Source organism: Penicillium brevicompactum (assembly GCF_028827555.1).
Source record: "Penicillium brevicompactum strain IBT 35665 chromosome Unknown utg000004l_segment0_segment0, whole genome shotgun sequence".
Lineage (NCBI taxonomy): Eukaryota > Fungi > Ascomycota > Eurotiomycetes > Eurotiales > Aspergillaceae > Penicillium > Penicillium brevicompactum.
The window spans coordinates 569,574-594,106 of NW_026623207.1; the positions used below are offsets into that span (position 1 = coordinate 569,574).

A 24,533-nucleotide genomic window follows, 5' to 3' on the forward strand; every position below is an offset into this window, starting at 1 on the left:
TGGGGGTATCCCAAACCGACAACTCGTTGAACGTGATCATTACGGTCGGCGCGGGCGTTTGCCTGGTTTGCAGGGTCCCCGCTGGTGTAGATAGTAGATCCAGACCTCTCTCTCTCTCTTCCTTCTTTCCTCAGGTCTCACAATACATACTGTTTTCCCGTCAATTACGCAACTATACGTGCAGCACTCTCATTTAGCCGGATTCAGGCCTGATTGTCAAGTATTAAATTGGAGTTTCAATTTTAGTTGTCTTCCTTAGGTCGGATATAGAATTGTGAGCCCAGGCCGAGAGTCATAATATGCAATTCAGACTATATCTATTTCCAACGCAGACAAGTATCACGTGTTGGCCAATCTGAAAATCCTCTCCGATACGGAATCATCTAGTTCCGCTCTTTCAACACTGGGAGGTACGCAGGGGCAAATACTCTGCAGCTACCAAGTACAATGTATCTTTTTGGAAATCACGGGTCCTTGTGATATTCGCCTCGCATTATTCCCATAGTAAGATCCCCCCCCCTCTCATCCTCACATGTCATATTACATATTCCTACATACATATTGCTCCATAGTAAACCGTACTTTATGTCAACCTCCCAATCTTGAAAGTCGCAAATTTGTCAGCCTGTGAAAGTTCCCTGTGTATTCATCGCAATTCATCGATCTCCATCCTTAGTGCTCGTAAGATAACGTAGCATTCTATATATCCAATATTGAAATCTTTTGCCCCAATGATGAAGCATTCAATGAATCCATCAATCACACATTTCATAGATCGAAGACAGAGGATGTCTATGAGATACTTGCGTCTCAGGACCTTCCCCCTTGCGCCCTCGCTCGAACGCAAGTAATTGTCCACAATGGCCCTGAGGACAGAAAGGTTCCAATGCTCGGCGGTATAGTTGTCTGCCTCGCCAAGCTGGTGAAACTCAACTATCCTCTGCAAATTTTCAATCGGTCGTTGTGGTGAGAGCTTGAGATCAAAGTAGTCCTCTTCTAAAATGACTTTCACCGGATCGATCCACGGCCGGCCGTATCCTTTACGACTTAACGCTTCCATAGAAGCGACGAGAAAGTTAATCATAGAAGATGGATGCCACTCACTTTTATTTGAAGGCTGTAACAAGTTGGGACGGTGACTGGTAGGTCTCACCCCACGCCGGCGGATTCGACGCAAAAGCGACTTGCGCCCGAATAGTCGGGTTTTACTTCTACTCATGACAGTACAGAGATTGAACTCACAGGATGCAGCGGGAAACAAGTAAGCTTTGCAAGAGTACTTCATATAAATATATCTTCGCCAACAATGTCTTCGAAGTTGAGACTATAAATTGACATCGGCGGATGAAATATCAAAGAATAATCAAAAAAGAAGCCGAACAGATGTGGTACCAGAGGTATCCAAAAGCATAACCAACAGCTCACTCCAACGCTTTTCTCAAGCAAGAACTAATTTGGAATCTAGAGCAAGGTCTTGATGAGACAATGTGCGTCTAGTCCGTGTCAGCTCTGCCGATCTGATGCAAGTGCCAAGCGATACATTTATGACATGATCCCGCTGTGATATTCGTAGAGAATGTTCATCAACGATGGATTGAGAAGAGTCATCACTGACTCGCAAACTCATTTTTTGAACCCTTCTTTAACACTTACCCTTTTGCAACAGTGGTGGGATTGATGGGAACCATTTTTGAAATGGCTTTAAGGTGCTGTGCGAGTCAGCCAATTACTGATGTATTACATCCTCGTTTCTCTCTCGGTTCCCCCCATTGCTTCAGTTCTCAGTTCCCTCGTTTGTGATGGCCACGGACCACCTGGATGGGTTCCTGATGTACCAATCATCACGGGTGCCGAGCTAGCTTCGTGCTGTAAATCGTGTCACCGCACTCGGACCCTCGGGTCTCTTGAGAGTATGGTCCTTAGCACATGGTAGGCCTCCAAAAGTCCTGCTGGTTCTATCGACGTGCGGTTGCAACTGTTGAATCTATGTCGTTTTTCTCAATCTGCGATGGGCGCTACTCGATTCACAAAACAGCGGAGTAATGTCCCAATCAGTTGAAGATAAAGTAAATAAAGTATATACAACAGGCTATATAGCTGATATGATGATTATAGACGTGAAACATGATCGGCGAAGTGGTCTATCACGTAATCCCGGGGTCCTTCCAAGGTAGTTTACCTGTGGTATAAAAATGCTGGCTGGCTGGCGAGCTGTCAGGCACTCTTTCCAGTGGTGTCCCCGAGAACTCAAAGGTCGAGCCTCGCAATCCGATGAATCGAGTGCCAGTCGAGATCTACATTCTCATATTGAGAAAGCTCTCGGCGAGAGACCTGGTCACCATGGGTGCCATCGACAGACGTACGAGAATCATTGTGACGCCTCTGATACATGGATGCAGGCTGCTCCAGCTACTCACCCTTCGAGGCGAGCATTCAGCGGTGGAATTTCTTGCGGAAACCAAACACGTCGATATTCGGGTCCATGACGCTCATGGTATGACGGTCCTGCACTATGCGGCAATCAAGGGGTATGGGAAAATCGTTCGGCTCCTGACAAGAGATCCCCACCACAAAGCCTTGCTCGATGCCCCGGAGGACGGACAGAGCGATACGCCGTTGATACTGGCAGCCCGGTTCCAGAACGAAGCCGTATTACAGCTGCTGCTGAAGAAAGGAGCAGATGTCAATGCTCGGAATACGCACGGTGAAAGTGTTCTCTTCTGGGCCGCCAAGCGACAAGATGTCAAGTTGGCGCGGATGCTGGTGAAACGAGGGGCAGATCCAAATCAAGTCGCTCGCCACGGGTTCACCCCTCTGATTCAGGCCATCATGGATGGCTGTATCGAGCTGGCTGCAGTATTGCTGGGGGGAGGCAGCAATGTGGAGCAACCCGATATCCAGGGCTACCGGCCCCTTGTCTGGGCTGTCGTGCTGGGTGATCCTGCAATGGTCAATCTTCTTTTCTCTTATCATGCAAGAGTAAATCCATCCGCAAGGAGCGGAGCGGAGCGCTCGCCGCTCGTTTGGGCGGTCATGAAAGGGAGCGTGGATATGGTTCAGCTCCTGCTCTACCATGGCGCCAGTGTGGGTCCGACACCACCAAACAGCCAGCCGCCTCTGATGTGCGCCGTCATCCACAGAGACACGGCAGTGGCTAAACTATTGCTCCAATATGGCGCACTCCCGAACGAGCGGGGTACGAGCGGCGAGACAGCCCTGGCGTGGGCCCTGTTGAACAATGACAGGGAAATGGTGCAGCTGCTACTCGAGTACAAAGCTTGTCCGAAAGTTATGACGCGAAACGCATGGTTCGCATTACCCCTCTCCCAGCGTGCGTGAAAGAATTTCTCTAACTAATCGGTCAATCAAAGTCTCTGGAAGGTTCTCGGATGGTATCCTGTTCTAGCTGACAGACTGCATAATGCAGTCTGATGGTATTGAAGGCTACTTGGTACCATTGGCGGTAACCTTTAGAAGAGGTGTCTAGATCTCACGACCTTGGTTTCCTCTGGTCGGCAGTACATCACCGAAGTGGGAAGGATTTGATCTTTCCGCCGATAGTGCGGCAGGACAGTCGTCGGTGGTGGGTACTGCATGACGGGTATGTCAGCATTTTTATGTGAAGTCGTGTGGCAGGCACTCTCCCGGGTAGAAATCACATCTACGGTGATGTGTGCGAACGCTTCCTATTAAGTCGAGGCATATGCTGGCGCGGAGACCTTATCTGCACCTAGAAAGGGCGACAGGAATCCAAACCATTCGCTCTTTGGTGTGGCCACTGTTACTTCTGCCTTTGAGCGCAAACATGTATGGTGGCGACCGCATTCGCCTTCCATGTCAGGAACAGAGAGATTCTCTTTCAAACCCTAATCAAATGATACGCTAACACAGATATGATATGAATAGTGCGTAAATAATTGGTTTTGTAGCGAACCCGGTAATCAAAAACAGAAACTAAAGATACAGTATGGAAGATACAAGGGTTCAGAACTAGACACGCTTGCTGGAAGATTCGAACTAAAACCAAGCAAACATAGCGATCCTGGAGCAGGCAATTTGTCAACCGTTTCCTTCTCCACTACAAAAATTGATTGGTTGTGAGCGCAGGGTGCCTCGCCTCAGCATCAGCCTCACCAATTAACCCCGCCCCTCCTGTCAAGACTGACATTCATTCCCAAGATTTGGGCCCCACGACATCTTTTTTGCCTTATAACTCCCATGAACTCATATGAAGCTATTCAGATTTGAAAGCCAACGGTCCTATATTACATCATGGCAGCCAGTTCCTCTTTATGTCATGACGATTACACGGTCGGATGGATATGCGCTTTACCCGTGGAGATGGCAGCCGCAAAATTAATGTTGGACGCAATACACCCGAGTTTACCCCGCCCGCCGACAGACCAAAACAACTATATCCTGAGAAATATCGGGGATCACAACATCGTCATTGCCAGCTTACCAAGCGGTGCATATGGAAATGTATCAGCGGCCACAGTGGCAATGCAGTTGCTCTCGAGCTTCCACTCCATCCGGTTCGGTCTGATGGTCGGAATCGGTGGAGGTGTACCAAGCAGCAAGGCGGACATTCGACTAGGCGATATTGTGGTGATCCAGCCAGCAGACACGTCCGGAGGCGTGATCCAATACGATCTGGGGAAAGCGTTGAGCGGCGGGCAATTCCAGCGAACAGGGATGCTGAACCGGCCACCTAAGGTCCTGTTGGCTACCCTCGCTACACTCCAAGCCCACCACCTCACAGAAGATAGTCTAGTTCTTAAATTCATCTCAGAGGCCCGAGCCAAAATGACGCCGCGGATAGCTGCACACTTTGCCCGACCAACCAAAGAGGACCTCTTATACCAAACGGAATATGAACATGGAGTATCTGATACATGTGTCGATTGTGATCGGTCTAAGCTGACTTCACGACCTTCACGCGAATATGGAGAGCCAGTGATACACTATGGACTGATCGCATCTGCAAATCAGGTTGTGAAAGACGGCAGGCGGCGAGACCAGCTCGGCCGGGACCTAGGGGTTCTCTGTGTGGAAATGGAAGCTGCGGGGCTCATGAATGACTTTCCTTGTCTGGTTGTTCGAGGTATCTGCGACTATGCCGACTCACACAAGAACAAAGAATGGCAAGGATATGCGGCGATGGTGGCAGCAGCCTATGCTAAAGAACTTGTCTTGGTGGTTCCGATTGATCAGATTCAAAGCACTCTAACAGCACGAGATGCTCTCGTGGATTCTGGTGAGAGAATTCAAATTTCAATTTGTGTCACTGCTTGCCTAGTTTGGAACCATGACTAAATGAGGTTCTTCATGTGTAGTTCGCCGCTTCAATATCCCTCTAGACCTCAACGCAGTTCCCTTGATTTCAAACTTCGTGGGACGGCAAGGCGAGCTAGACAATCTGTGGCAGTGTTTGCAACCAGAAGTCTCGCCGTCACGGAAAGTTGCAGTTCTTTACGGCCTTGGCGGAATGGGAAAGACGCAGCTAGCGGTTCGCTTCGCACGAGATCATTAAAATGATTTTACGGCGATTTTCTGGTTGAGTGGCAAGGACCGCGAGTCGCTCGTGCAATCTTTGAGTGTTGCCTTGAGCCGATTACCAGGACAGTCCTCGAGTAACGAAGCGAGTATTGATACAGATGTGGAGCAACAAGCCAGGCATATGTTACGATGGCTAGCATTGGATGGCAACTCTCGCTGGCTAATTATTTTTGACAACGTTGATCATGATACCTCCTTCCACGGTGCAGACTCTGATGATTATAACATTGAGAAATTTTTCCCAAACGCAGACCATGGGTCTATCCTGATTACTTCTCGACTTCAGAGGCTAAGTGATTTAGGGGAGCCTTTCTCAGTTCAAAGGCTTGACTCCGAAAGCTCGATTGAGCTACTCCTACAAAGCAGTGGTTTATTAACAAGGAACACCACTAGAAACTTTGACAGGAATCCAGGTAGGATCGCAGCTGATGAAATTATCTTACAGATCATGCTGACATATGTAGATACCCTTAGTCTTGCCAATCGTCTGGATGGTCTGCCTTTGGCCATTGTGATCGCCGGGGCGTTTATGCGTGAAACTGGAACCAGCATCACTGAGTACCTGCAGTACTACCAAAAGTCTTGGTCTGAGCTACAGCTACAATCAAACCCTGGACGTCAGTACCATCAAGGTAACATTCTGCAAACATGGATGATCTCATATCTTGCGATCCAGAAACGAGACCCAAGCGCAGCAGACCTTCTTTTGCTACTTGCTCGTTTTGATAATCGTGATATCTGGTACGAGTTGGTGAAGTGTGCCCGTCACAGCTCAAACATCCCGGACTGGCTCAACAAGGCGACATCAAGCGGACTCGCGTTCAAAGCCGGCGTGAAGTCTCTCATCGGATTCTCGCTTCTGGACAGTAGGCAGCAAGAAGGAAGCTATACGATGCATCCAGTGGTACAGGATTGGTGCCATTATATTGCCAACGAGAGCAAAGATGTGGATCAGATACAGCTTAATGAACTTGCAGTGATATCTGTTGGATACTCTGTGCCTAGTGCAGATACCAGGGACTATTCAAAGCCTCAGCAACGGCTTCTTCCGCACGCTAATTATGTACGTCATTTAGATTGTTTAGATGACAGTATTGAGTTATGGGGAGCATTTCATTGCTTAGGGGCCCTTTATTTCAACCAGAGCAAACTGAAAGAGGCAGAAGAGACATACCAGCGAGCATTGGTCGGCTATGAGAAGACACTTAGTCTAGATCATACGTCAACTCTGAATACAGTCAACAACCTTGGAAATCTCTACTTCGTTCAAGGGAAGCTAAAAGAGGCAGAAGAGATGTACCAGCGAGCATTGGTCGGCTATGAGAAGACACTCGGTCTAGATCATACGTCGACTCTGAATACAGTCAACAACTTTGGTCTTCTCTACTCCGATCAAGGGAAGCTGAACGAGGCAGAAGAGCTGTACCAGCGAGTATTGGCTGGTAAAGAGAAGGCCCTCGGTTCAGATCGTACGTCAACTTTGAATACAGTTGACAACTTTGGTACTCTCTACTCCGATCAAGGGAAGCTGAACGAGGCAGAAGAGATGTACCAGCGAGCATTAGCTGGCAAAGAGAAGGCCCTCGGTCCGGATCATACGTCCACTCTGGATACAGTCAATAACCTTGGCATTCTCTATAAAGCTCAAGGGAAACTGCACGAGGCAGAAGAGATGTACCAGCCAGAATCGCCTGAAATTTGGGAGGTCGCAAATCTCAATCATCACCGGGGACGCTGCGCTATGTAGAAAATGAAAAGATGGCTCAAATGATTAAAAGAAGACAACTCCATACCCACAATACCTCTGAAATGAATGGCCATGTCACCATCGTATATCCTCTGTATGAGTTTACCACAGAAACCATAATGAGACAGCATCACCCTATAGTAGGCCGTGGCGGAATGATTCACACACTCCAAGCTGAATAAATGTACAATAGTTTCTTGAAGAGAACGTACGACAAATACGCCAAAGATATTCAAATTCCCGAGTCAGCTATATTATCTTCAAACGCCCTCTGGACCAGGTCACCTTTACCTCTTTAAGAACCCATCATAAATTCATACGACTAAGTTTATAGAAGCAACTAGCGCTGGGCCTACATGCTGACGGCGATATTGTGCGGTATATATTGTATGTCTCAATCCGTAAAATGACATACATAGATACCATGGTTGGTATTTCGCTTGTCCCGAGTGATACAATTCTACCTTGGAACAGAACCTGAAATTGAAGGCTAACGATATATGAACTAACTAGCGTGATATGTGATTAGGGTTTGAAAGAGCTTCTTTGTGCTGCTCGACATGGAAGGCGATAGCGGTCAGCACTGTACATTTTCTTGATGTTATATGTCGGAGCCTTCCAAGGTTGGTGGCTGCCTTATTGGTCAGACTCCGCGCAGATAGATAGACCTAGAGCTCCCTCTCTATCCGACTTTATAATATGCATCGTAAATCACAATATTATATAACAAAACCTAAGTCCTGTATAAACCTTGGAGTAGGATCACCAACTGTGACAAGACTGGCTTTATTGCTGACTAGAGCAACTAGAGCTGATCCATCGATCGAGATGATATCGTCACGAACAACAAAAACGGAGTTTGATTCTACGATTCTGTGACATGTTTCGTGAAAGAGGTGAAGTTGAAGCCCAACGCTGCATCTGCCGTAAAGGTTCTTCTCGCATACGCTCCTGATTATATACCACTCATGTTTCTATGTTTACCTGACCCATATTTATCTGGGTGCCCGGTGGCCACCAAACCGGATGGTCAATATTTGCCTGATTAGTTCTCGATGATACGACGTGATCCAGCCAGTTTACCATCTCAATCGGTGATCCCATGTGCGTCACGTACCCGAGTTCCCTGTATGGACGAATGAAAACTTTCTCGAGCCGAATAGAAATCACCCCGTCGATGGCACGCTTGGCGAAAGACTTCAGGTTGTGGTGCCAGACTGCACAATCGCTTAACCTGATTGACCGCAAGCCGCGCCCGGGGCTGAAGGCAAGAACGGGTTCCCAAAATCCAAATTGTCCCCTCAGTGTGAGATCCTTCACTTCCGATGCTGCCGTCCAAAACTCCGCTGCCATGTCAAGCTCGTGGATGGTGTGTTGCGACTGGAAGACATCCACGCTCAGGCTCTCCAACGATTCCGCCTTGCAAGGTCCACGGTTCATGGCGGCAACAAGGACCCGCAGAGGCCATTCGAGTGATTGTCGTGACGGGGGTGCTTGGGTGCACGAGCGTCTTTGTCGGCAGGGCTCCCAGCGCATTTTGAGAGATCGGAGTTTACGACAGCGGTGTAAAACCGTGGCGAGATGCTCCAGCTCACGCTCAAATGATGGAAGGCGCATGGCATGGGAGCATATACCTTTGGAGCTGGCATCACTCCATGGATTCTCAATATCTATTCTTGGTCCTTAGCCGGGGCTGATGCGAGCTGTTTACCTGAGATGGAACGTACCTGATTTGGTGCACCAGGGTGCGACATAGCAAATTGATTGAGTGTAAAGAAACATGGCCGTGGGAGATTCTCTACAGGCATGGCCGAAACCTCTATTGAACTGAACGGTGTGAAAAAGAAGGGGATTGGCAATCTGCCTGAAGCTTTTGTTTAGTAAAGACACGTTCTGCAGGGAGTGATGATCCATCTGTTCGATGATGCAAAGGACTAATTCCACCGGCAAGTGCGCAATGGTTGTGTTTCGCCTGGCGGGAATTGATCCAATGGCCCGAGAGGTCGCAACAACTCCATCTTCAGACCTCGCGTCAGTGGGTGACCATATATCGGACGGATTGTCCCCTCGCATCCAGTTGCTCGATTGCCTGACTCGGACTTGTTTGCGACTCCTATATAATGGCTTAGTCCAACTCAATGAACGAAGAGCCGCACTGATAGAGTCTTGCGACAGGCCCCTCTATTTTACACGCTGTTGAAATATGTAACCTACCTCGAGTCGCCAGTCAAGGGCCCTGCAATGAACGGATCTAGATTCTCGCCCCACATAGGTTGATCAGCAGTAAAACAACGAAGCATGCGAGCACCTTGGGGAAATGGCATCTCCGTCTGCTGCTTCTGTATTAAACTCATAGGGAAGAAGCCAATATCATCGCAAGTATAAACCTCCTTTTCGCAAAAGAAGCCCACCTCCTAGAGCCATCCAAAACCATACGGATTCCATTAATGGTACCACGAAGAGCTAATTGAGGATGTGTTAATAAAGAGCGTATGGTGATATTCTCACGCTACTACGGGTTGCATGCTCAGCGGGCTTTGTAAGCCATGCTCTGTATCCATAGTTGTATTGGTCCCCTACAACCAAAGCAAAGCAGATACTTGGGTTGTAGGACAGTGGTCGCGTGACACAAAACCTGCACTTCTTGTTTCAAGATGCCTTTTCTCACTAAAATATGGAGGTAATAGATATAATAATCCTCGGCGTCCTTTTTGAATGCCAACCTTGGAATGCCTGCAGGCTCACGCTATATATCCCGTGTCCATATGCATAAGCATCACGGCATATTACCGGACACGACAAATCTTCCGGACTCTACAACTCATTCCGACAGATTGAAATTATAGGCCATTATCAGGTCTCGGACCCAGCTTGATTTGAACACACAGAGCGTAGATTTCCCTGGATGAGACACACTTCGACTCGGAATGAGCTTTTGTTTCAGATATCCCTTGCATGCCCAGCTGTAACTTTTGGATCAGGTGAGCCCTTCAGGTGGCTGGTAGAGAGTGACGATGACACCTCACGCGTGACGTAGAATTGTCGAAGGAAATCTCCAAATGATTTTTTTCCCGGAGATTGGGTCAAAGGAGTGGATGGTGACGAATTGGATGGGGTCTCTGTCCATGAAGGCAACTCGCGACATGGCGGATTCCCGATTTGCCCCCTGTCGACAAAAAGGCTGAGATTCACACTCATGGCGGTTGATCTTTCCAGGAGCCGGGTAGCGTAAAATGATCTCACAACCTGCTCCATTCTGGGGGGCTTCCTAACTTTATATCCAAATTAGGACTGCCGGTATCCTTGCATGTGAGAAGATGAGATAATTTCAATGACCCATTGCCAAATGATGTCAACAGGGCTTACGATGTGCATATAACTTTGTATGATGGTCGGCGAGGGATTCTCGTGACAATGCACTAGTGTGAACTGGAACTGAACGAGCAGTGAATATGATACAGCACCAGGTGCCAGCTGAGTTATCGAAGACCAACGATAAAAATGCGTCTGCGTTTGATACTCCCGAGGTCTTGATGGTATCTACAATGATTCGCAAACATCAGAGACCATGGTATATGAATGCTGTTTGTAGCGTCTGCTAACCGCAATAGATCAGGTGTCTACCCGGGCTAGCTCTCTCGCAATCTCTCTCTTTCTAGTCAGTAGATCCACGTCACATGCAAAATACGGCACCTGGGGACTTCCACCGTCACACGGCCCTTCTGCACGCCAAATTGAGACAGACTCCGCAAGCCCAGAATAGACATGATCATTCACAGATGTCAGACAGGTGACGACATTTTCAAGGGTTTTCCCTCAGAGTCTAATTATAAGATGCGGCTTTCTTCTAGCGGTCAAATGGCCCTCCGTCCACATCGCACCACAGAGGAGAGACCATTATATAGGTATATATGTACATGTCGCTCACTCCGCACAAGATGTTTGTACTGATTTCCCCGTGGTCGTTACCAGTGGGTATCGTAGTTTTAGCCCTCCATGAAAGCTTTAAACACAATCCGCCCTGATGTATCGCTTTGGCAACTGAAATTGCTCCTTCGGCGGCTGTCCAGGGGGCAGTCTCGGCCGTACAGTGACAGCACTCAATGTGTAAGTTGATTGTCTTCATCACTACCGTCCATCTCAAGATTCTTACCCGCCTCAAGCGCACAGTCCTAGCCTCGATGCAAGAGCGATCACAAATCACCAGAGGTAGGCAACGCAGTCGAGCCAATAGGAGACAAAATGGCCCGACATGTGATACCAGCCATCTGGATAAGCTGTACGTGGCAGCAAACGACCTTGGTCTGCTCCTCACATTGGCCGACCATGTCCACGATAGTGCGGGTATGACAAGCTTAGAGAATGCAACGTTTTCTCCTCGTATATGGAGCCGCAGCATGGACCGCGAACAGCTCGTGTCTACATTCACCGGCGATGTACAAGGGCTAGTTCAATGCGTGGGCTATTACACGAATGAAGCAATTTGTCGGATGACAGAGGACATAAAGCTCATACTACTCACAGATGGGCTTGCAACTGCCAAGGATTTTGATACTCGAAACGAAGTCTGCGTGGAAGATACGGGGAGGATCGAAATCAGTTTCACCACTTGAACGCAGAGATTTTTTCTCGAGGCCCCACTTTGCTACACGCTAACTATTGAAGTGGAAAGAGCGCGCTGGCGGTCTGACATCGCAGACAAGACGACGGGGGTGCTCAGTGCTCGACGGGGGTCATAGGGAGCAAAGCAGGACGCCAATACGGCCGGATTAGGGAGTAGATGCTGTGTTCTTGGAGATGTGTAGAACGCTTGATTCTCAGACTATGAAGCTGCAGCTAGAGATACCCCCTGGAGTGCTGTGGGGCACGTGAGATGTGGTGCGGTTTCCCCATCACACTATGTGTAGCTGATCTCAGTTTCAAGGGGCTATATTGTATGGAAAGACAGTGTTATAGAAGACTGGATCTGATAAATATTAATACAACATGACGTCGTTCCTGAGCTCGCTCATGGAATTACCTACTCCCTTGGCAGTGACGAGTGAAGGAAGCCCTTCACCGCGGTCTACAGGATAATATTGGTGAATCAAGTCTATCATTTGGGAAATAAAGCCGGAAATGCAAGATCAATCTGTTATATCTTAGGGCTTATTAAAGCGTGGTCATTCAGCGCCTCCGCTTCCCACTGTAGCATACAGGAACTTGGCTTTCCTAGCAGAAAGTGTAGGCGAGCCTTGTATAATGGTACAGTAGAATTCGAAAACAGTTATACCTCCGCATTCTTGCAATGTGATTCCCGGAAAATACAGCCAGCAGTTGTGAATTCTGATTAGATAGATGATTGACCACCCGCCGTCCAGACCGCTTTCCGAGATAGTAGGCATATCTAACAATACGATAGCAAGACACCAGAAGATACATTTTACGCGAAAGTGCTATGTATACATGCGCATGCCGCCTGGTGCGCACCTCGATCATGGCAAGAACTAGGTTTCCTCTCCCACTCACGTACCGCCTGTCTGTATTTGAGTAAAAGCACTCAATATAATTTCAACGAACATGACTCCTAGGCTCCCTACTTCGAAGCTTCATCTGATCTATGGCATGGTAGATAGCCGATGCTTTACCACTTCTCATATGGCCGATGAAGCTGAATATAACAAGCTTACGACTATCAATATTCGCAGAAACTTATGCCAGTTTAGAACTATCAATGTCCCACATGCACAAATCGGCCGAAATCGAACAGTAACACCGCTGATGCTAACAGCCCTTTGTGGCTACTTCATGAGTTGTATGCCGGGAGTAGGACCAAAGCAGCAGCAGATTATGGAGAGGGAAAGCACTGGCCTCAGAAAAGAAATGGCGACTGTCTATCGCAGATTAAATTGCAGAGCGGGGGTGGTTCATCTTAATCGTGGGGCTGTTACAGAGTGGAACCAACCACACCGTAAAATGATCCCAATTAGAAAATCGACTAACATGTAGCTCGGCCGCAGTTTGTGATTGCCCGTAGCATTTTTCCTCACCACCCATCAATTAGTTGGTTGCCTTGCGAAGCCTACTCTATTTCCTCAATTCATCCTTATGTTGACGCTCAATTGGTTCCAAAGCCGACTAGGTTGTATCTACATTGAGCTAGAAATGAAATCATCTATACCTCCATAGTTTTTAATTGGACAACTTTTTGGGAGGGTGGTGCCCCACCCTTGTGTAACATTGCTCCAAAAAGTTGAGACTTGAGACTCAACGTAATTCCCCCTTTGAGTGAATTTTGGACACAGGAGAGGGGCCCACAGAGGGTGGGAGGGAACCGCCGGCGATAGGCCGGAACAGGCGAAAGCCTCCCGGAAGGGGCTAGTCTCGGAGAACGAGACGATACAGTACGCGTAAGCGGGCGGTGTAGAGATCACCGCCTACCCTAGAAGGGAATTCTTGGCCAGAGACTGGCAAGAAATACAATACCTTGTCTCCTAACTGTATTGGCGACCCAAGGGAACTATTTTTCCACGGCAACGCAAGCAATTCAAACACCAAAGCTGGGGAGTGCCTTTAGAATCTGCTCATCGCACGGTAAATCCCCCGCTCCCCGCGGCTTCTCGATATCCAACGCGCCATTGCGCTTATTCTGAAAGTTAGCAGTACTGGCGAATATATTGAGAAGGACCTTCGTGGTATGGAGGAGCTGGAAGTCAGAGAAGATAGATGGACAGATTTAGGATATCTTGCAGGCTTAGGACGTGGCTAGTGGCTTACTACGCTCTCGGTCTTTTAACGTCACAGAATGCTACATTGATTATGCTGGCACAATTTATACGTTAAATTTTTTCCGATTTAAATTTCGCCTATCATTCTCTGATTTCCTTACAATTTGTTTCGAAGAGTACGCCGTATTTTGCGTGAAAGTGAGACCAGCCCGAAATCTTTAGCCTTTGTGCGCGGAGGGACGAGGAATGTATTTCCACTCTAACAAAGTCGAGGCGAAAGCTATGAAAGAGCTACATGATAAGTGCTCCACCACCAAGTTATTAAGGACCAGGGTTATCAATACATACTACTTTCGGCGATACACCTTCTCGTGATTACGGACCATTGGTTTTCAATTCCCAATGCACCTTGGAATTTCCATCTCCGTCCATAGGGTTTTCGCTGCATTCTACATGCGAATTTCTCTGATGACGTCGGTATCGCACACCCTGAACAAAGGCTTCCCCAACCCAATTAGGCCTGAAAATTTTCAGCATACACACTCCACCTATAACCAGTTTAGTACTTTCCCAAGCCCTCAGCGCGTGCGAACAAACTCACATGAACAGTTCTGTCCAGTAAAGAGCCTTTTGTGATGTTCACAGATACATCTTAACCACCAAAGCCCTTCCCCTGCGTCCATTTCCTCACCCTCGTCATTAAAACGTCTCCCATAATACCCCTGCACTGGATAGAACCCATGCTCCCAATTATTAGCACTCCTCAAATAATGTCTTGCCCTCTGCCTTAACTCGTCTCTTGCAATCAAGCATAGCATTCGACAAGTCCTTGCTAAATGTGTGATACTGTTGTTGTCCAGAAACCGTGGAAATTTTTCCCATATCTCCTCGTACTTTTCCATAGCCGAATGAAGTCTGATGGATCGTATCTCATTTTATCCAAGCATCCTAAGGAGGCAGCCATACATTTTATATTTCTGGAGCACACAGCAATTGCATATTAATAAGCCTACCTCGTGATATTAGATTTGATTATTGACCTATAGAAATTCATACTTTCCCTCGGTGCAATAGTTCATTATACGCAGCGCTATTTCACATGTTGATTAAAATGACTCATGCGTGCTTCTATTCGACGTTGGTGCCCAATTGATGCAAGGTTTTAGTAGTATTATGGTCATTAGAATTCAGGCGAATGCGCCTTAGACTGGAGCTTGAAGCCGTTTCGTGGAATGCGAGTCATGGCATGCAATGATTTAACGCCCGCAACTTGAAATGAGGATGTGATTGGATGCTTGTAGAGATGATGGGGCGCTACTTTGGGCACCCACTCGATCTGGTAGTGGATATAGTCCGGAGATTGTTCATCCCATGCATTTCCATCTGCACGGACAACCATAGGATCAAAACTCTGATGTTCGGACGGGTATTGATATGTACAAGGAAGTCGAACATTCACCAACTATGTCCTCGGGATCGGGTGAAGGACAGATTACTGATGGCGTCCATTCGCGGTCTAGATAACTAGGGGGGTGGGGGCATACGATGATACGAAGGAGTTCGTTCACATAGATCGGGCAGTTCAGATCGGTAAGCATCATTCTTATCGTTAAGAGGAGTGTAAGTCATCCCCCCGAGGCAGAAAAGTCTATTGATATGGTTGAGCGTTAGTTTCCACTAAGCGTGTTACAGGGCGTCAAGAAGAGAGGACTATAACTAGCTAATAGGCTGAGTGATTGGATAAGCAGGTTCATCAGTAAATGGTAAGTTAGTCTATAAGTATAGTAAGCAAGTAATGCAAGTCACTATTTGCAAGGTCTGGTGCCGTATAAGCCCCCGAGACCGTCACTTAGACAGGAGTGGGAGGGAAGTGACAGGTCACCAGATTCTCAAGGCACTTCCAACTACATCGTTTGCCTTGTTTGCATCTCCATAGAAAATTCTAGTTCCTTTGGATCGCCAGTATATTTACGAGACAAGGCACCGTGTTTTAATATACGTAAACTACGGTATCGAGATTGATCCAGAAACATTGATATTCCTAGATTATTCTTAATATGGTCTAGTGTCTCTTGGCGGGAGGGGGGCTAGAGAATCGCTCGAAAAGTGTCGGTGGTTGCACCAGTTTCGGGACGTACTGTAAATTATGGTTACAGACAGTCCAAGCGAGCACCGCCTCCTAGCTCTGGCCGAACCATACGGTCGTCCAACGCGGATTCAAGTTTGGGTTCATTTCCAAACTGTTGTCGGCCGCGATTCGAAGTATTCTGCCAACTGTATCATTTTGTATCAGTCGCCGTGCCTCCATGCTAGCAGGTTGGAATCGGGTCCAAAGGCCCTCCATCAAGAAAACACTTTGCTTCGCCGCAGCAGCAATCATCAACCTTGCTTGAAATGCATTGATAGCAAAAGCCTTCTCGCAGACGACGTGCTTTCCGGCTGCAAGGGCAAGCATGGTGTTTTGAAAGTGATGGGAATGCGGTGTGGCGACATAAATGATATCAATTTCCGGATCAGATACTAGACTCTTGTAATTGGGGAACACACGACATATAGCTGGGGCATTGATACGACCAACGAGCTCGCAGCTTTTTCTGAGCTGGAACAAGCAATCCCTGACAGAATGTGGACGGACAAGTTCACTCTTTTCTCTGTCCAGAGGGTCGGCGATAAGATCAATAGCGAATTCTGTGTACGTTAATCTGCTGCACTGACTCTAAGAGCCTTAGTATTCTGTGGTTCCTACTCTCAGCTATTCTTCCAGTCCCTGTTCCGTGTCAAATGTTGATCAGCAGCCACGTCAAGGAGCGCTTGCAGGCTCACCTAGTATTCCCCAGCGTAGTGGGAATCTAGAAGTACCCTTCCCATTTCGGCATTCAGACATATCAGTTTTGGTTGACTTGGTCTTCATATTAAGTTTATTTGTCAATGCGGATCCGTCTGTGATTGTTGGGGATTATCTGAAGCTTGACACGAACTGGCACAGGTTGGGAACACAGATCACGTTATGAAATAATGTTGACACTCACATGCAATTACATTGAGCCGGTTGTACAACATCAGTTGTACCATGTGATATTGATATGTGTGTTTATTTTTTCGGACTCCAGGATCGATTGCCATTTGTTGGTGGTGTTATAGCACGAATGGCTCAGGCAGTTCAATCCTCACATCCGTGAATGGCCAACCTGAGATAATTGGATATACATCTGCAGCAATAGCCTGGAAAGTGTACATTGCAGGAATCTGTCGATTTGAGCCATAAAATCCCGGTGTCCTATGATGAAGATCCTGAAATTCGCATGTTCCATGTCTGCATCGCAAGCGCTATAGGCGTCCGATCATGACGCCTCATACATATCCTCGAATGATTAAAAACACCAATGCGACTGTGATGGGGTCAGAACTTACCCATGTTAAACGCTGCATTCTTTCAGGGAGCTTGAATGGCAAGGGGATTTACACTAAGCTTTGTAAGAAATGGCTGGAGAGCTTTATGTACAGTGGACGGGCCCTGTTGGTGTCATCTGGGACATCAGCTTTGGAGATGGCAGCTATTGTTGCAAATATACAGCTCGGTGACGAGATAGTTGTACCGAGCTATACCTATGTCACCACTGTGAACTCTTTCGTTCTTCGGGGTGCCATCCCCGTCTTTGTGGATTTGGATTATGCCACAATGAACATCAACGCAAGTCTTATCGAAGCCGCTATCACATCAAAGACACGGGCAATTGTTCCAGTGCATTATGGCGGAGTTGCTTGTGACATGGATATTATCATGCAAACGGCTAAGGAGCGTAACTTGATTGTTTGTGAAGATGCTACAATGGCTTGCTGTTCGACCTTCAACAAACGCATGCTAGGCACTATCGGCCATTTGGGTTGCATAAGCTTCCAGGAAAAGAAGAATCTCACGGCAGGCGGGCAGGGTGGAGCTCTGCTTGTAAATGATCCGAGTCTTATAGAGCATGCTGAAATTCTGTACGAGCATGGGACGAACCGGGGGCGCTTTCTTCGCGGGGAAGTCGAGCGCTACGAGTGGTTGGGATTGGGCTTGAACGCAACACTTTCAGAGGTTCAAGCAGCTTTCCTTTTTGGTCAAATTGAAGCCGTGGACCGAATAAATGAACGAAGACTGTTGCTTTGGCAACGATACTATACTGCTCTTACTTCGTTATCCGAAAAAGGATATATCAATCTTCCTCTGATCCCAAACAACACAACCCACAACGCGAACATCTTCTGGATTCAGGTATGCGATGTGTCTCAGCGTTCTTCGCTGCTTCGCCACCTGAGTGGGGCGAATATCCAGGGCCATCCGCAATTTATGCCGTTCCATTTGTCCCCGTTTGGACGTAAGTATGGTCGGTTCTCGGGTGAAGACAGCGTGACCTCCCTTGCAGTGTCACAAATCCTCCTCTTACCAATTCACATGGCCTTGTCAGATGAGGATCAAAATTTTGTCATAGATACGATCATTTCCTTTTGGCGAGATAGGAGCCATTCGTCTACCTAGGAGTGCTGATTATCCAACGAGTGGGTGTAGCTATCAGCTCACGCTAGATCCGCCATTTGATCACTGCCTAGGAATTGATCATGTTTAAAAATATAACCTGAGTAGCCCACGTGTCCTCCATCGATACATGAATAACTACTACATCATTGATTGTGAATTCTCCATATCACCGAATTGTATGTTGGAGAATAAATCAACGACCGGTAGCGAAAAATATCACAGACTGAAGAATTTGAAGAGGAAATCTTGATAGCAGAAGCGGTCTACGATGAGGCGAATCGCAAAACAGTGGATCGATTCTGATTGATCTAAAACGTACAGAGGGGAAAGGAAGAGAGAGGAAGAGACAAATAAGGAATCAATCTACCTAGTCTGCCCTGTCCACCTGGGCACGCAGGGTGTGTGACCACCTGGCTACCCGACCACCAAGAAATCATGGGGGTATATTCATCTGCTTAGGTTTAGATCCCGCAACCGAAGTCAATATCGAGCCGAATGCTACCAACGCTGCTGCTCGGATTCCAAGCTGGTACACAACAACAACGGTGTTTTTCACGATGGGAATACTCAAGTCAACTAGAACTTCAGCTCCTTGTGATTACTGTATGCGTTATGTGGAATTTGGGAACGGAGTTGGCGGCCCCTGCCCCAGATTCCTATAAGCCTAACTCGTGAATGGTCCGTATCGACAGTAAAACAGCAACGATCACGCAATTATAATATAGATGAACTGTTAACATTTCAGTAAGTGTCAGTATGGGAAAATAGCTAGATCATTTACCATAGACATCTTGGTATCTGCCCCCTCTCATAAAACTCCATTTCAGTGAATACATCCATCCACATAGTGGATTAGTAGGGCAGCCTGGCAGACTTCCAAAGTTGATTCATCTCCTGCTGTCATATCAGTGCAGGGATAATCCAGCCCTAGGAAGTATTCCGTGTCCTCGTATGTGAAGTATTGGAATAATCACCCAAACATCTCGATCATCGGAGGCTTAGTCAGCACAGCTAATTCGACAATATAAACAGAGGGCATATCCTCACCTCTTTCTTTGGTGACTGCAAGTTGCTTCGAGATGTATCCAAATATGTCTACGCAATGCTCGACATTAATTCAACCCAACACGGTGTCGAAGTTTCCATATACCAACCAGCCTCCAGGCCAGAATCGCCGACCCCACGAGTCTTTGGAGGCAAGTCGGAGAGGCTTCATCTCCTGCCAGCCACCAGCGAGCCATCCATCACCGCCCACCCCCACCGTACGGCCTCAAGTCAAAGAAGAGTCGGGTGAAACGAGATTTGTCCGAGTGCAATTCAGCGGTAGCTCTTCTACGGGAGAGGTAGGGTCTGATGGTCCTGAGTGTGTTCAGAGCAGTCGGAGAGCCCTGCAGCCCGTTCCTGGCGTATGTAACCAATCTTCTCTGGGTCATGTCCTTTTGCTCACCCGCGTAAGCACTTCCTTCTGGTAGTCTCCGAAACGTATGGTCCATTGAAGCCATGGTGGGGTCCAGATATCTTGAACCCTACTACCGATATCGATGCAATCCTCCCATATCTCAAGGCGGAAGTGGATCTTTACTTCATGGACTGGATAGAGCTTGATATTACCGGGTTTCCACAAACTCTGGCCACGCAACGCCCTCCCGAAACGTTTCGCCGAAGCATCTCTTTACGGCTGTGCGGCTGTGATACTCTCGACTCGGTACGCAATATAATTTCTCTCTCCAGCGGAGAAAACACTCGTTGGATTCGTATTCTTATCCGGGTGCCTCCGCCTCCAATCAGCGTGGGCGGTATTTCTCTTGTTTGCGAGACCCCCCGTAGGTATAGGTAGTGCAGATGGATAGATAGTCTCTCTTCCTTTCTTCTTCCTCTCCTCGTCTCTTTTGACAATCCTGTATATCGTATACTCATATTTGCGGTGCTTCGGTTGGTACTAAGGCGGATGCAGTGACGTGTGCACCGAACCCGTTTTACCTGGCCTGGGCCCCCTTTGTCAACTCATTTTCAACCCTGCATTTCTACCAATAGTCCTTCCGTTTGAGATATCGTTCATAGAGCAACTTGCAGACTTGAAATGGTCATGGGAGTACGAGTGGACAAGAGGCTGTGGTCGAAGAAGGTCAGGGAGGTTGGTTCCTTTATGTACGAAGTCTAGAGACCTTGAAAGGGCAGAGAGCAAAGCAGAAAGAGGTCAAACAGAGCAACAAGTAGATTCAAGTTCCCCTCACTGTTTGTATCATTAAAAGAGGAAAGTTAGTCCCGAGTTATGCTCATAACTTCTGTACGCTTCTGATCTTCTAAAAGCAAGCACGGTCACATTCTCTTCCCGGGAGAGATAATCCACTGCACGGCTAGTCTTGGGTACGCTCTTAACGGATCTACTGGAATAACAAAACTTGGATCATAGAAGAAACACTAGACTCAGATGCCCAGATGAAAAATGAACAGACAAGAAAGAAAGGAAGAAAGAAGCGAGAGACAAAGGGAGAGATTTATCCCTAGGGCTATCCTAGATAAGCGATCCCGATCCATCCATCCAGCCTAAAAGCAACCTTGGAAGGAGGAACAATCTAATTGAGTCGAGGCATATTCCAAGACTCTCACCTGATAATACGTCTTTGGAGGCTAGCAATTTCTCAGTTTACTCATTCACCTGGTATCAACCTGCATTTTTTGGTATGGCATGTAGTGGCTAGCTATATCGATGGATAGAACCTTGGAACGGTCCAGTAATGACATCCATCCAGCGCTCGGGACGGAACATCCATGGACCCATGAATGATGTAGGGTCATGTATATATTGGCCCAGTGGTTAACAACCTTGGCACGCTACCGTCATACCTGAGCTCCCGGTCTCTGACACACCGGGCGGGTAGCAACAAGGTGTATCACATCATTGAGAAACCTTGCAGGGAGATTGACAGAAGTAGATATAGGAAACACAGTCAGGAAGCGCAGTAGGGAAAAAGAAGTCGGGAGAAAGCAACCTCAGTATATGTATGTGGAAATGAAGAGAACAAAAGGAAAGACCCAAGCGAGCAAGCAAGAAGGATCAGATGATCCGTTATCTAATAATACCGAGGCTACAAAACACATGGCTCAGTATATAGCAAAACCAGGGATAAAGGATAATGCGCGATTGCCTCAAGCTCATCAAATACCACCAAATCGACCAGAAACAAGAGACTTCATCCCTCCACGCAAGCGAGAGCGCCATGGCTTCGCCCGCGCACGATCCGCCGTTTGTTTCCTCTTACAGTCCGACCAAGCCAGAGGGGTTGGAGACTGAATTTCTTCAGCTGCGAATGCGGTGCAAGGTCCACACCTCGGGCACATGATCTCAATGATAAACCGCTCAGGGTCGGGACTGGTGACTACAATAGCGGGTAAATTATTCCCAGAACGCGTGGCCATCCGTCTTGATGTGTGCAAGAGATGCGTGGAGAGATTAGAATATCCGAACTGTCTTTCAACTTCAGGGCCCTTGTGGGACTAGGAAAATAACAAAGCTCAAAGCCTCCGTGGCTAGTCGAGAACATATGCAACCTTCACATCCCAAGAATGGCGTCCAAAAATGTATATTGGTGGGTCAGTGCCATTTCTGATCTCTTGAGACCATGTCCCCCGCTGAGAGCATCCTGATCTAATATGAGCGATCTAGGGGGATCCGCCTTGTTTGCTCAGTAGAAGATGTGCTGTTACTGTATGTGGAGTTGCAAAATAAACTTTGGTAAGTTTTGCTTTTCTTTATTTCTATTCTGGCATGGTTTAATATGAGATACTACCTCGGGTGAGTCCGAAACAAGATATGTCAGATTTGACTATCCCGCGTGGGGACAAGACAATAATGAATGAAACAAACAATATATCAACACAGGTTAAATGATTGGAAGCTCGTATCTAGCGATCTCATAGATTTCACAATCCACAGGAGAGCGGCTTCATCACTCTTTATTGGGACCGAGGTCAAGCCTAAGTGTGAAGTTAGTTGCTAGATCCCAAAGGAGACAACGTCCACCGTCTTCGCATCCAAACTCACACAGAACCAGGAGGTCTCCAGACCCCGCACTGGGAGAAATCATGGGCTGTCTTTCTTGTCCCGACAAGCCCCAGAATGGCAGCGGGATCTATTTTGGGGGCCCTAGACATCGTGAGAGGCGTTAGCCGAATCCGTTACGTATTGCCCATTGATGATCAGCGTCTTTTCAAATTGGCACATTATAGTCTTTCGCGTCTGCGGCTGGTCTCATCGGCCGTCAGAAGGGCTTGGTAGATCCGTCCAAGTCCGCCCATCATGATTCGACCCGGATCCGGCTGCCTTGCCGCCAACAGGACTGACTGCAAAGCCCCCCCAGACTTGTAACATACTCCGGCTCTCCCGCGAAGATATCTGTTTTGACTTGGTGGTCGTTAGATCAGTGGCCTGGCTGTCGGGAGAGAGCACAAGTTACCCGAAGCCACGCTTGTGGAAGCTCGAACTCGTCGGAGTCCACCTGTGTCAGCCCCACCTCGTCGCAATACTGGCGGACTATTCCAAACCCTCGGAAAATATCCCAGTTCTCTTCAGTGGCCAACAAACGGACCTGTGAATCAACCCCCAGGAAAACGGTCTTGCTGTTATCGTTTTGAAAGATCCTCTCCGTCAGTCTCGTGCAAAACTTGACCATTTCTCTATAATCATCCACGCCATCCCTAGCATCGACTGGGGTTGGTTTCGATCTGAGATATGATTTGATATATGGAATCTTGTCTTTGAACGCCAATGATTGTTCCACACATAGGGCCGAATGTGGCCCAAGCCCGAAGAAATTTTGCATCAGGGCCCAAAAGTCCTGTTCTGAGATGTATCTGGATACTGTAGGTGAGGCAAGGCGATCGTATCCTAGCACATTATTCTTGATACTGCCGGGCATGGGAATGGGTAGAATGAGACTCGACAAACTTACTACGCGCTGCCATGGCTGGAAAACGATGTTTTTGGCTCGGCGATAACGCATACGCAATGATGCTCGACGGCAGTGATACGAGGTATCGTCCTTGCATTTGGGGGTTCCATCTTTGCTGAGTAGCGGCCAACAGTCGGGCTCCACCTCGTTGTCGTGTTTCTCTGGTGCTCTGAATAATGATGGGCGTTTCGGGTGTAATCTTTGAAGCTCGATCTCGTTTCTCGAAGTTTTCTGCTCTTTGGAATGGCGCGGTTTCATAAGGCTCACCGATCTAGGTATAAAGGCCCGAGGTTTGTACGTGGCGCACTTTCCCTCATAACTTCTATCATCCATTGCCACCAAGGAAAGCGAAGTAGACGGGACCCTAGATCGAAGAGTGGGATTACGGGTGCCTATTTCCTTTGACATCTTGATATAGAAACTTCGGAAGCCAATGCATCTGCTTCTGGCGGTACTTTCTGGTGGTATCGTGCATTGTCTCTTTTTGAACTTCGACTGTTATCCGCCTCCTTCACCTCAGTCAAACTTGAGCATGGTACCCCGCTCGCTGTCGCCAGAGCCGTCGCAGGGGACTCAAAATAGTCTCAAAATGGCCTCGGGCTGGGGGATCCATGAAGCCCGATTTCCAGACGAACAGGGTTCGATCTCCTAAATTGGGACATTTCCCATACCACCTAGGTTGGGGTCCGGGTGCCAGGTGATCTGGTTTGGCAGGGCTAATAACAAGCTCTCGCTGGCTTGTGCTCTCTCTCTCTCTCTCTCTCTCTCTCTCTCTCTCTCTCTCTCGCTCACACACACACACACACACACACAAATCCTTTCTCTCTCCTGTCTATTGTTACTTTTATATAAAGCGTGTATCTACTGTCTCCAGCAAGTTCCACTTCTTTTTCGTAGCTCGCTCTGTCATCATCTAACGGTAGATCTTAAAAATAAAGATCGGTGGCACCATGAGAGCAAACTTCAGAATCAGGCACTCGGGCAGCAGTGTTTAGGAAAAGCCACTCCCTCGCCACATTAGGTAAGGCAGGGCAGGTCTTTGCGGGAGT

The 24,533-nt window shown here is 47.7% G+C and overlaps 5 protein-coding genes across 5 annotated transcripts; 4 read left to right on the forward strand and 1 right to left on the reverse strand.

Annotated features, from left to right (window-relative positions):
- Positions 1–2,340: 2,340 nt before the first annotated feature.
- On the forward strand, positions 2,341–3,339 carry N7506_005712 (ankyrin repeat domain-containing protein; the record flags this gene model as incomplete). The annotated part of the gene is made up of 1 exon (XM_056955005.1): positions 2,341–3,339. The coding sequence occupies one exon, from the start codon at positions 2,341–2,343 to the stop codon at positions 3,337–3,339; it is 999 nt and encodes a 332-aa protein (XP_056811982.1).
- Positions 3,340–4,272: 933 nt separating this feature from the next.
- N7506_005713 (uncharacterized protein) lies at positions 4,273–7,306 on the forward strand (the record flags this gene model as incomplete). The annotated part of the gene is made up of 3 exons (XM_056955006.1): positions 4,273–5,257; positions 5,337–5,509; positions 5,570–7,306. 3 exons carry the CDS (start codon positions 4,273–4,275, stop codon positions 7,304–7,306), a joined length of 2,895 nt encoding a protein of 964 aa, XP_056811983.1.
- Positions 7,307–8,272: 966 nt separating this feature from the next.
- N7506_005714 (uncharacterized protein) lies at positions 8,273–8,842 on the reverse strand (the record flags this gene model as incomplete). The annotated part of the gene is made up of 1 exon (XM_056955007.1): positions 8,273–8,842. One exon carries the CDS (start codon positions 8,840–8,842, stop codon positions 8,273–8,275), a length of 570 nt encoding a protein of 189 aa, XP_056811984.1.
- An 8,538-nt stretch (positions 8,843–17,380) lies between these two features.
- Positions 17,381–18,532, forward strand: N7506_005715 (uncharacterized protein; the record flags this gene model as incomplete). Its single annotated transcript, XM_056955008.1, has 1 exon — positions 17,381–18,532. The coding sequence occupies one exon, from the start codon at positions 17,381–17,383 to the stop codon at positions 18,530–18,532; it is 1,152 nt and encodes a 383-aa protein (XP_056811985.1).
- Positions 18,533–21,669: 3,137 nt separating this feature from the next.
- On the forward strand, positions 21,670–21,876 carry N7506_005716 (uncharacterized protein; the record flags this gene model as incomplete). The annotated part of the gene is made up of 1 exon (XM_056955009.1): positions 21,670–21,876. The coding sequence occupies one exon, from the start codon at positions 21,670–21,672 to the stop codon at positions 21,874–21,876; it is 207 nt and encodes a 68-aa protein (XP_056811986.1).
- Between the last annotated feature and the right edge of the window lie 2,657 nt (positions 21,877–24,533).